The sequence below is a fragment of the Pogona vitticeps genome, chromosome 6, assembly GCF_051106095.1.
Source record: "Pogona vitticeps strain Pit_001003342236 chromosome 6, PviZW2.1, whole genome shotgun sequence".
Lineage (NCBI taxonomy): Eukaryota > Metazoa > Chordata > Lepidosauria > Squamata > Agamidae > Pogona > Pogona vitticeps.
In genome coordinates, this window is record NC_135788.1 from 103,583,016 (window position 1) to 103,596,566 (window position 13,551).

General features: G+C 42.4%; 1 protein-coding gene across 1 annotated transcript; it reads right to left on the reverse strand.

Annotated features, from left to right (window-relative positions):
- Nucleotides 1-9,281: 9,281 nt before the first annotated feature.
- On the reverse strand, nt 9,282-12,430 carry LOC110091051 (olfactory receptor 12D1-like). Its single transcript, XM_020815026.3, has one exon. It carries the CDS (start codon nt 10,768-10,770, stop codon nt 9,832-9,834), a length of 939 nt encoding a protein of 312 aa, XP_020670685.3. The 5' UTR covers nt 10,771-12,430; the 3' UTR covers nt 9,282-9,831.
- Between the last annotated feature and the right edge of the window lie 1,121 nt (nt 12,431-13,551).

Genomic DNA, 13,551 nt, shown 5'->3' on the forward strand with positions numbered 1-13,551 from the left:
AATAAAATTTATTCAACTTGTGAGGCATCGGTCTTGGGGGGGGGACACCATTTTGCAAAGCATGGCCGTAGAAGAAACTGTCTTGTGAGGCACCATAGCGATCGCAAAAACCAATCGTCTTGCGGGTTTTTCGTCCCACAAGGCATTCGTCTTGCGAGGCACCACTGTACTGCAGTTGTCACTATTTTGGGCTCCTCTTGAAAAGAGTACAGAAACTTCAGCAGGTCCAAAATGTCGTGGCCAGATTGTTTTCTCGGATTAGTAAATTTGACTATGTATCCCCAGTTTTGGTGCACCTTCATAGGTTCCTTGTCAGTTTCTGTGCTCAATTCAAAAACCTGGCTATGACCTATAAAGCCCATAACAGTTTAGGACCTTGATACTTGTCGGAATGTCTCTCCCAAAAATCAAGCTACCTGTTTCACCTGGTGTTCCATGGTGCTAAAATGGCCACACTGAGGGAGGCCAGAATGGTGAAGACAAGAAATTGGGCTTTCTCAGTGCTGGCCTCGAATCTCTGGAAAAGGTTACCAGCAGAGATATGACAGGCCCTCCCCTCCATATGTTAAGGAAATTGTTGGAAACAGAACTATTCAAAGCAGTTTTCAAATATTGAGTCTCCCATAAGCAGTTAATCTTTATTTTTAAAGATTTTTATTTTTAAATAATCTTTTATTTTTATTTCATGTTCTCTTTTTTCTTTTTGTATGTTTTTTTTTAAATTTGTACATTTTTTAAAAAAAATTAAAATATTCTGGTATTATTGTCATGTGGGGTCTATGGGAGTTTTATTTTAACTTGTAGACCACCTAGAGTCATCCACTTATTAATGGGGCAGTATATAAATCAAATTAACTTATTAGATAAATAGACTGAGTTTGATGTGGTGATCACTTTCTTTTTAACTTGCTAAGGACCAGGATGAGAATTTTTTGTGCCTGAGACAGAACAAAAGAATCAAGATTTTCAAGCATGTAGACAAGTCAGTCTGTTGCCAAACCAAAAAGTATCCTGGGGCATCTTTAAGACTAACATGTTTGACATTTATTGGAAGTTTTCATGGACTGTTATCCACTTCTTTAGGTGCACAGTGTTTCTGCATAAGGCAGACAGTAAAGAAGAGGATTGTTGTTGTTTAGTCGTTTGGTCGTGTCCGACTCTTTGTGATCCCATGGACCAGAGCACACCAGGCCCTCCTGTCTTCCACTGCTTCCCGGAGTTGGGTCAAATTCATGTTGGTAGCTTCAATGCTTGGGCCCATATGCTTTTTTGTGCAGTTGTGTTTGAGCCAGCCCTGAGTGCTTTAGTTAAACAGTGTCTCAGGATTTCTAAGACCATGTTCCTAACAAAAATTTTCAATGGGGAAACAGCACAAGGTATGGGGCAACATCAGCTTTTGAATCTATCAATCAGAACTCAATTCAGATTTTTAACTCCATTTCAGCTAAACAGAGATTCATGCTGGCAAAGGAATTCCATGTTAAGTTGCCAAAAATATTTATATCTTATTTATAAGATATTAAAAATCGATAACAAATATTCAAAAATGCAGAGGTTCAAGCTGTGAAAATACCGTTGTTTTGGTTTGTGGTTGTGGGTTGTATTACATGATGTTAGTAGAGCTTTGGTGCTTATATCCTCTCATAGACTGAAAGATTCCACCGTTCTTGACATTATAAAATTGTTTGGCAATTTAAAACCATTTTTCCCTAAAGTTGTTATGTATGTTCTTTCAAGTCAGTTCTGATGTTTGGTGACTATATGAGTTAATAATCTCCAAAATGTCATATCATTAACAACCTGATGAGTGGGTAAGAAGTGATTAACTGAAGAAAAAAGCAGACAGCTTCTGGGATATCTCCTTGCTTGGTATCCCTTAATGAATGATAATGAGCATGAGAGGGCATCCTGTAGATCAATGGTGCCCAACCTTTTCTGAACCGCAGACCAGTTTAGTGTGTACGCAGGGGGGTGGTGTCCATGCAGGTGTGGGTGGGGCGTGTGTGCATCCATGTGTGGATGGGCAAGGCATCTGTGCATGCATGTAGGGGTGTACGTGCATGCATGCATCCGTGGGCGGGACGTGTGTGCATCTGTGCATGTATGTGGGGGATGTACATGTGTACATGCATGTGGGGGGCATGTGTGCAGGGAGTGGGAGATCTGTCTCCGTGGCCTGCTCCTGCCAAGGCCATGGCCCTGTACTGGGCTGCAGACCGGGAGTTGGGGTCCCCTGCTGTAGATCATCTTGAATCCTGGCATCGCCATTGTCAACATGTAGGCTGCCTTCTGCTATATAAAGGATGACATCATTTTCCCCACTGGAAATGGGGCCCCAATATTGTCCTAGGGATATGCAGGTAAATCTCCCATCAGATTCCTTCCTTCCTTCCTTCCTTCCTTCCTTCCTTCCTTCCTTCCTTCCTTCCTTCCTTCCTTCCTTCCTTCCTTCCTTCCTTCCTTCCTTCCTTCCTTCCTTCCTTCCTTCCTTCCTTCCTTCCTATCACCTCCCTCAGTCCAATGTATACAACATGGTTTAACTATGTCTCTTATGTTTTTCACTTTCAATATCACATTGATCATCCTTTGAATATTCACCGATAGTAGCCTTTCCCAGCAAATCCTTCCTGGCCTAAATTGATATATTTAACCATGATTTTATTCAAATTCAAAGCTATAATAGATAACCAAATTTTGAAATATTGATGCTAAGAAACAAGAGGAGTGTGCATTGTTTGTTTGGAAGTCAATTACATGGGATGGGCAATTGGAAATCTCAGTGAGTTGAGATATGTACCTTGAAACATAACACAAACTCTAACCTTCAACTCAATGGGGGTCAGAAAGAATTTGCTGGGATTCTCTGCAAATCAAAAACTGTTTGAAATTATTAAAAAAAATTGTTTTTCAAAAAATTACTACATGAGGGTTTAAATGTATTCCATTGTTTAAGCTTTTATGCATCTGCTGTTGTTGTTTGGTAAGCTGCTTTGAGTCTTGTATGTGGATAAAGGTGGAATATAAAATAAATAAATGGATAAATAAATAGCCAGTTTCACCAGTTTCAGTGCAGAGAGATGAGTTGAGAATACCAACATTCCACTAGACCTGCTGAAAAACTACTTTTTTGTTTCTCTTTCTTCCCCATTTCATTTGCCTTGCAGTCCAATTGAGATGCAGCTTGGTGGATCTCTCGAAAGTATTTGGAAGTTTCAATGGGACCATCACTGTGTCTCCAGTTGTCTGAGTGCTATGAGCAGAGGCAGTGCCCGGGTATCACGTTCTTAGGGGACTCAGCAGGCAAAAGTTCAAGAAGCCAGTCCAGTGTCAGAAGTCCAGGAGATACAAAACAGATGCCAAATTGTCAAAGCCAAAACACAAACCATAGTCAGAAGTCAGAGTCCAAAGGCCAAGGGTCAAGAGAGCAAGGTTCAAGATAAGCAGGAACATGGACACGAGCCAGAGAATTTACTTCCAAGCCTCTGGATGCAAATTATATAGCAGCAACAGTCATCTAATTCCTAGAAATATTCCATCCTGTTAAATCTCAGGGCTGGTTGACCTGATGTTCCTGTGGGAAGCGTTCATGCGAGCCTCAGACCTTCATGTTGTGAGTCCCTGCCGGAGCTTATCTGTTAATCTGGGTACTTGGGGAGGAGAATCTGGTGGTGATTCAGCTGTCTGTGATTCTAATTGACCAGCAATTTCTTCAACTGTAATTAACCCCTCTGGTTCCAGATCTTCTTTGGCTGAACTTATGACACTGAGCTCCTCTGAGCATACATCTGCCACCCAGCTGATCCAGGCAATCAACTGGGGGTCGGTAGCATGTTCGTGGTACCAGGGCTCCTTGCAGGGAAGCTAGTTGCTGGCTCTATGCATGAACCTGACTGCCAGCCTATCAGAGTGATCAGCTAGAGGTAGGACACACAGGCAGAAACAGTGGTCATCTTCCTGTTGCGGTGAGTCCAACTCCAAAGGCGGATGTGGCATTTGCCTCTCCAAAAGCATGGAGTCAGATTTGGATAATGATGCTTCCAAGAGCACTCTGTTAGGGAAAAACAAAACTTGGAGCCCAAGACAACAAGTTATACAGAATCTCTTATCTGGTGGCTTCAAATCCTCCCCTTTATAAGCAGAGCAAAGATGCGGATGTACAAGATCAGCTGTAAGATGGATGGATGCTCAGAGACGATGGCTGTTTTTCCTGCAAGGAGACTGGGTGCTGCCTTTGCACATGGCACCTGGGTACCTGGGGAAGTGAGAAGTGGGCAGAGGGATCATCCCATTTTGCTAAAGCAAAATGAAACACCAAGGAAAAAGAGGAAAAAAAGGTCTGTGTTTCATTTTGCTCTAACAAAACAAGCTTAGTGAATCAGGTCATTGGTTTTTCTGATTTGCAGTTTGGTTCATGTCCATCTTTAGCTGTAAATAATATTCACCATTTGCACCTGTTTGCCATGGACAATGTATTTAACTTTAATTAAAAAACACAGAGAGAAGATAGCAGGGATATAAAGTTCTTTCAAGGAATCTGTTACTGTACATGTAGTCCAGGGGTCTCAAACATGTGGCCCGAGGGCCATTTGTGGCATGCTGGATGATAGTTTGTGGCCCCCACCTTGCCTGTCCCCCGAAGCACCCACGCATCCTCTGCTGTCAAGAGTAAAAAAAAAGCCTCGCCTCGCTCACCGGCTGTCTCCCAAGACAGCGCCTCTTGCACCCTCCTTCCAGAACTGCAGCCTGCCAGCCAGCCCGCCTGTCTGCCGGCTGGCAGGCTGCAGTTACGGATGGAGGGTTCAAGAGGTGCTGTCTTGGGAGAAAGCCGGTGAGCAAAGTGCCCTGCTGGCCCTTTTCCCTGAGCGCCCGAGCTGCCACCGAGCGATGCCTGAGAGTGGAGCTCACTCCCAGCCTGTCCTCGAACAGCACCTCCAATCCACCAACAGCAGCTGCGGCCGTCACCACCTCTTCCGGGGAAGCGGCTCTCTTTCTCTCTCAGCACCCCCAGCACCAGCCCGGCCAGCGGCTGCCTCAGCGCCCAGTGGTGCTTCCTCCTCCCTCCTCCTCCTCTTCGTCCTGCTTCAGCGACCTCGACCCTGGAGGCTGCCTGGGCTCGCCTCGCAAAGTTTGCTCCTCTGTCGTGGTGGGGGTTGCTGCTGCTGCCGAGTGCGCCTTTTTTGACGGGGGCCCTCAGAGGAATGTTGCCGGACCTCTGTGCATGTGTGTGCGCGTGCGCATGCGCCTGTGGGAGACCCACCCCATTCTGTTTAATTTCACGGATACCAATGGGGGCTTTTCTCCTTTAGCAAGGCGATTCTGTGAGGTGTTTGTTTTTTTAAAATTATGTCGTGCCCTCCTCTCCCCCGGCTAGGTGGTTGCCGGTGCTCCCTCACTTCTCCACTTCTTCGTCCTGCTGCTGCTGGTGGTGGTAGTGAAGAAGGTACCGGAGGGGGTCATGGCTGGCAACGAGGGCTCGCATGACCCTCCTCCTCATCATCATCGGAGCCCCAGCCGGGCTAAGGAAACTCCTGGGTGGCTTCCTTGCACTGTTGCTCCGCTTGGCGGAAAATCTGATGTGGCCCAGCCTCACCCAGACTCTGTCTCCAGCGGCCCCCAGGTAAATTGAGTTTGAGACCCCTCATGTAGTCCTTTCATTCCCACCACCACTACTACATTCAATGCATTTCCATTAAAAATGTCCCTTGCTGTTTCTACATGCATTGTGGTGCTGAGAAACAGAAGAGACATAATCTGATTTATTGGGTGAGCCAACATAGTGGGCAACTTCAGTTCTCAGCTGGTTCAAGATCTACGTGTACTTTTGACCATAACTTGCAACCTAACCCTACATTAAAATCCTAACAGGATCAGAAAGTGTCACAAAATCCACTCAGAGGAAAGTGTGAACATTTATTTCATTTTCTTTAAGCTACTATGTGAGACTTGACCAGTTTTAAATTGTTTATGATTTTAAGCCTTTGGGAGGGGGAAGCCACCTTATGCTCCATATGTTGGGGAAAGAGGAGTATGAAATAAAGGAATAAAGAAATAAATGGTCCATGTCAATGGAACTAAGTTCAGGATGAGTAGAAAAGCATGGCTTTCCAATAGCCCTACTACTTGTTGTTTATCCTCTGTCTCCTCATCTGTTTTGTATGCCTTAGTGATTTGCCATCTGACAAAGAGAGACTATATTATTATTCTTAACTGTTAATTTTACATGATTTACTTATACAGTATTCAATTCCTGCTTTTCTGTTTTTATTTCTTATAAATATGTCAAATTACACTTGCCATTCATAGAGCTTTTTCTTAGAAACTAATCCTAGTTGGAGTGAGTAATATTTTACAGTTTTATTAACTCTCTAGATAGCTTAGTGAGCTGACCCATGGGAGTTCAATTCCCCAATATGCCTTCTTAGGAGAAGAGCCAGCCTTTGTGCTCTTGGGCAAGCTACACAGGCCCAGAGTTTCCACTGAAGAAGGGAATGGTAAGCCACTTCTGAATACTCTGTACCTAAAAAAATAAAATCCCCAAGAGCATGACCATAATTCACAATTGATTTGATAGGACCTCATCGTTAATGATGTAATCCACTGATCAATTGGTGGTGCAGGTTAGGAATCAGACCATGAAACAACAGGCTAACATTTCATTTAGTTTTTAGTTTTTAATAGTAATTTAAAATCTCCATATTCTGCCATTTTATTATAAATGTTGCATTCCCCATGGGCAGGGTAATTTCCATTTTAAAAAATTAAAAAATGAAGGACCAATACAATAGAACAATGTATTTACAGAATATTCAGAGTACCAATACAGTGGTGCCTTGCTAGACGATGATAATCCGTTCCACTGAAATCGCTGTCTAGCAAAATCATTGTCTAGCGAAAAGCAAATCGTTGTCTAGGGACCAAACATTGTCCAGTGAAATTCCCCCATAGGAATCATTGTTTTGCAATTCGCTATAGCGATCGCAAATGGCTCCTCGCCTCTGGAACAACTTACCTCCTGAGATTCGCGCGGCTCCCTCGCTGGGCATTTTTAAGAAACAATTAAAAACACTGATGTATAGGCAGGCCTTCCCAACAGATAACCCCTGACGAATTTTCCTTTTCATATTTTCTTTGATTTTAATTTTTGTCTAGCCATAATGTTTTTAAAATTTACTGTTGTCTTTGATTGTAAGCCGCCTAGAGTGGTCTAATATGACCAGATAGGCGGGATAGAAATAAAATAAATAAATAAATAAATAAATGTCTAGCAAAAAAACCCTGTCATGCGGGGTAACTGTCTAGCGAGGCACCACTAATAAAATTTGCCAGATGAACACTCAGTCTCTTGAGAGGAGAAGCCTCTAGTTTGAGGTTGAGACAGTTTTGATGTTTCCCAACTCTACTTTTATGAGGCCTCACAACTAGCCCCAATGGTTACAGAGAATGGGATAATAAATTTGACATAATAGATGGATGCCTTGGGCATGTGTCCCATCCCTCTTCTAATAGGTGGAGGTCTTTTTTATTTATGCCTCTAACTAAAAGGAGCAATCAGAATTCTGAAAGAAGCTTCCAATATACAAGATACATACTGTAGAACAATGTGTACTGTTCAAATATACTTCTGCTGCTCTTTTCCTGTACAACTTCCATATGAATGTAAGAATTGTCAGGAAGAATTTTTCCCCTTTCCTTTATTGATGGGAAAAATCATCTACAATATGTTACTTCCAGCTTCTAAGTTCTTTTCTCAGGTGTGTACAGTATTCGTAAGATAACCTCACCTGGAAAAGAAGAGTTTACCAAATGTTATCTTTCAGCAGAACTCCCATTAGGAGGGAAAAAAGGTCTAAATCTCTTCATAGAATTCTTAAGCACATGTGGGTTTTGTTACAATGGTAAAGTAGTGTGATCAAATTTTAAGCACGTAATGTCTCATGGACAGATATATCCATCTCACCTGTACCATTCACTTTGAAAATGAACTGTGATGATTTCCCTCATTATTTGAAATGATTTTTTTTGATCCTATAGATCTCCAGTGGGAAACTTTGTCATCCCCTCCTAGAATTACAGAAGTAAGACTAAATATAAAGTTGATATAATGGTGATTTTTTCCCCTTTCTCTCTCTCTCCTGAGATTAACACTGCAATCTGTAACCAATGGACATCACTCGTAAGTATGTGGATTCAGTAGTACTTACTTATGATACCAGGACAGTGTGGAAAGATGTGTCTTGAAAACATCTAAGAGCGGGAGAGAAGAACATATTTTTCAACTGAAATATTTTACAAACCTGATAAATCAGCAACCCATTTTAAGCTCAAACTTCATAGTTTCTCAAATATTGTTTATTCTGCTGATTGTGCTTTCCCCCTTCGAGGAAAAAATAAATATGATGTGGAAGATTCCTGGAAAGTTGTATAAACATCAGCATATACAGAACAGGGTGGGGGTGGAGTTAAATGCCTGGTATTGCGATTCCATTTAAAACTGGACTCACTGAGCCACTCATATCTGAGTATTGGTGCATATGTACACTGTAAAACTGCAGACATAAAAAACCTAGCAGGGAGAAAAAGCCCATAATACTCACAGAGGCTGAATTGTGAGTAGATTTCTACAGGCTTGATATATAAATATATATAACCATGATAAACTGGATGTATAATTGCCATGTTCCATTTTCTGGTTCAATGCAGGTATATATATACCTGCATTGAACCAGAAAATAGAACATGGCAATTATACATCCAGTTTATCATGGTTATAATCCTCATGCAGTTCTGAAGATTTTTTTTAACACATAAAAGAATGGCATGCAATTAATTTTCTTAACGATGACCTATACAGCAGTGATCCCCAACCTTTTTGGGACAATGGACTGGTTGAGCCTCTGAGGAAGGCGGAGCACCCCCCCCCCCCCCGTGCTTTCTTGGGTGTGTGCACTCTCTTGGGCGCATGTGCTCTCTCTCTCTCAGGTGCATGCATGAAGTGATGGGGGACCATGCATGCGTGCACTACCGACGGTGTGAGCTTTCCCCACCCCTTCGCACATGCACAGGAGCACCTGCACGGATGGACGTACACCCACCCCTTTGCATGAGTGTTCGGGCCCATGCGTGAAGGGGTGGGGGAGCACTCGCGCCGGTGCTGGCACACGTGTACATGCACAAAGCAGCTATGCAGAGGGGAGTGCGAGCGGGGTGGGTGGGAGGTCTGTCTCCGTGGCCCAGTCTGGCTCAGGCCATGGACAGGCACTGGGCCGCAGACCGGGGGTTGACGACCTCTGCTATACAGGATGGAGGTGAGAGAATGGGAAGCCTATTTAGCCTTAATTTCAGATAACATACAAACAAGGAACATGCACATGATCAAATTCATTGTCAGTGGTATAAAATGTAGTAAATACAAACTGCATGCCATTAGGGAAAGAAGATGTAAAAGAGAACTGTAGAACCATTGATGGATGCGGAAAATCGAATGGGTATAAAGCATAGTTTGCCATACAAACGTCACCTACTGAAATAACTTCTTTTACACATCTTTAAGCATAGAGGACTCCACTCACATTTTTCACCTGGTCATTCTGCCACAAAATTCTGTCTCATGTCCTGTGCTGTTGATATACAGATTTTTGTGATATACAGATTTTTTTTGATTTTTGTGAAATTAAAGTTTATCTTTACTTTTACTCTTTCCCCACGTATTTCCCAAGATTATAAATCATACCTTTCCTGTTACTATTGTCCTACGGATCTTTTTTTTTACTTTCTTTTTTCTCTATTTAAATTAAAGTATTACAAATAATCCCACACAGTTTACATCATTCTTCATATCTTTACAGAGATGAATCTATCCAGGCTTTTCCTGATAACTGACTTCATATCTTGATTCCTCAAGGTGTAGATCAAGGGATTCAAAACTGAAGTAACTGCACTGTGCATGAGGGTGGCTATCATGTCTCTCTTTGGTGAGCCTCCAGAAGATGAGGGAAGGTAGTTGAACAATGCTGGCACATACTTCAAACCCACAACTGTCAGATGGGAACTGCAGGTGGAGAAGGCCTTCCATCTTTTGTTGTTTGACTTGACCTTCAGTAGAAGAAAGGAGATAATGTAGAGGTACGAAAGGACTGTTAGCAAGAAAGGGATAATGACAATTAAGCCTGTAACAATGTTGAGGAGACTGATGTTGAGTCTTGTGCCAATGCATGCCAAATTCAGTACTGGCTTGATGTCACAGAAGAAGTGCTGAATGAAATTGGGGCCACAGAAATGAAGTTGGGAAGTCATAACTGCATGCATCAGAGCATGAAAGAAGCCTGTGGCCCAAGTAGTGGCTGCCAGTAGAATACACTTCTGTCTACGCATGATGACTGGATAGCGCAGAGGGTAGCATATGGCGATATAGCGATCATAAGCCATGACAGCTAAAAGAATAGCTTCACTGCTTCCTAGGAAATGGAAGAAATGCAGTTGGGTGATGCATCCAGCAAAGGAGATTCTTTGATGAGCTCTGAGAAAGCCAGACAACATTTTGGGAAGGATGACTGTAGAGTAGAAAATATTCAGGCAAGAGAGATTGCTAAGAAAGAAATACATAGGAGTGTGAAGGTGGGTCTCTGCCACCAGAACACCCACAATAGTTCCATTGCCCAACACAGTTGCTAAGTAGGTGATGAGGAAAAGGGAAAACATAATGTTCTGAAGCTCTTCTTCATCTGTTAGGCCCTTAAGTATGAAGTGAGTAATCTCTGTCTGATTCTTCATTGCTGCTGTAATATAATCACTTCTTTAAAAAAATGACAAATTTAGAATATATTTTTTAGAAGACAGTAAAAAATCCATAAGAGAATAAATGAAAGGAATATTTCATTTACAGAAATAATGAGGCACATGACCTTGAAGAGAAGGAAGTAATACTTACTTTTCTGTCAGAATTTATCTTTCCATATAATTTCTGCAGGAGAGAAAAAACCCTATACAAATCTGTTGGATAAAGTAAGATACTGGGATTTGTTCCACCATAGTTTTGGAATACTCAGCCCCATATGTAATGAATGGGAAATGTAGAAAAAAGGTCTTTTTCATTTCCCTGTGTCTTGCAGAGACGCACATCATGGTGGATCATCATCTTTCATCTTTGTGATCTGTCCAGCAAGGAGTCAATACTGCTAGATAGTATGTCTCCAATTATGTTCTTCTTTTTGTTACCAGATGCCTGCAGATCTATTCTTTTATTTTCTCCAGTGGTATGCCGTTGTACGTATAATATGTGAAGGTACCCAAAAGGTATAAAAGGAAATATCCATATGCCATGGTGGAACACCACAGTATGTCTGAACAACAAACAACCCCATTTAATCATCTTCGCTCTGTACACTTGAGGAAAGCACAATCTACATATTCTCTTTGAGAAGTCCATGAATCACTTGAGATTACTTGGGTGGAAGAATACCAAAACAAATAATCCCTAAAATAGAAAGCAGCATTCTGGGTAATTATGAAGACTGCTGAACACTGGAGACTCTTATAGAGAGTTGGTCATAGCCCAATTAGTTTAAGCTAGCAAAAGAGATGCTCTTTTCCAGTAGAGGAATCCCTGACGCCCCCTGGCACCCTTTTTCCCTCTCTTATCGTTCCTCCCACTTGTGTAATGTTTTACTATTTAATAATTGTTTTATATATCAATTTATTGTATTATTTATGTTGTTATCCACCTAGAGTGGTCCTGACCCGACCAGATAGGCGGGATATAAATAAAATAAATATTAGAAATATATATAATATTCCACTGCCTCCTGGAGTTGGGTCAAATTCATGTTGGTAATTGGTGACACTGTCCAACCATCTCGTCCTCTGTCATCCCCTTCTCCTCTTGCCTTCACACTTTCCCAACATCAGGGTCTACACTTGATACTTGGTTTTAATCTTCTGATTGGAGATTCTGCTTCTGTATCACCCATTTTACTGCCCCGCAAATGCCATCACTGAGGTAGTCTTGCGGTTGGGATCCTCCAGGCAGGTGTCTGAATAGATGGTGGTAGTCCAGTTCCAAAGATTCTTGGATGAAACTCATTATAGACCTTATTTTGACTTCAAGCATGGCTCATGTAATACTTAGCAGTTATCAATCAATATGGGAATGACAGCCAAGTAACCCTCTCCGTGGACCCTTGAGGCAGGCATTTGGAGTTATGGGCAGGATGAGAGCTACCAACAGGAAGCTCAGTCCAAATGGTACTGAGACATTGATGGTGGGTGGACTAGTTGACTTTGCAGTAGTTGCATACTTCCTGGACCATTGGTCCCACTGAAGTCAATAGGAAGTTAACTTTCTTCAGAGTTAGCCAGCTGATTGCATTGTGTGTGTGTGTGTGTGTGTGTGTGTGTGTGTGTGTAGATAGATAGACAGACAGACAGACAGACAGACAGACACACACACACACACACACACACACACACACATACCCATATGCCCTACCTCCATATGCCCGAGCACAACACCCCTGTGGAGGAGACCTTGCAGGCTTTCAATCAGCTACACAGAGAGGTGCGGAGGGGTTCAGGGGATGCACCGGAATGAGGATTTGTTTATTACAAAACAAAAAGAAAAGAAAAACTGTTAATTGTATATAAGCCAATTATGCTCTGGGAAACATTTTGTCTGTGGACAGGATGTAAGTGCTTTGAAGAAACTATGTGTTTCTGTATGTGTTGTAAATCCTCCTGGCAATCATGGGGTATGTAGAATGGATAATATCCAGAATGTATTTTTGGTTTTGGTTGTTGTGGGTTTTTCGGGCTTCTTGGCCGTGTTCTGAAAGATGCCAGCCACAGAGACGTTAGGAAGAACCACGTTCAGAACACGGCCAAGAAGCCCGAAAAACCCACAACAACCTTTAGATCCCGGCTGTGAAAGCCTTCACAAATATATATTTTTGGTTTTTCTTGAAAAAAATATCTTCTCACACACACACACACACAAATACATATATGTATTTATCTCTGAAGGCGACTCACTTCCTCAAGGGTCATTTGCCCTCACCATGTCCTCACTTGGTGGGTGTACCAGAGGGGTGCTGGGCATCAGGAGGACACACACAGAGAGAGTCCTCAAGTTGAAGAAAGGAGCTGAGGAAAGACCAGCCAGACCTGGGTAAGGAGGTGGGGGCTAGGCCCAGATGGTAAAAATTAGCTGTAAGGATGGAGGGGAGGCTTTGTCACCTTCTGCAAGTTGTGTGAGAAAGAAATGTGGAGAAGCTAGACCTGAGATGTTGTGTTTTGAAGTAGAAGAATATGGTGATAGTCTATAACTCCTATGCAAGCTACTGGTTCAAGTGCAAGTGGTGAAGGAACAATGATGCTGCAGAGTGTGTGCAATCACTAATCTGCAGTGAATTCTAGCTTCTTCCCCAACCTCATGGAGGCCTTTGCAACCAGCAGGCACCCACTCTCAACCCTGACCTGATGGACACACTGGAGACAGAAACACCAGAAGGAGTACCTATGGCAACAGGATTGATTGATTGATTGATTTGATTTGATTTG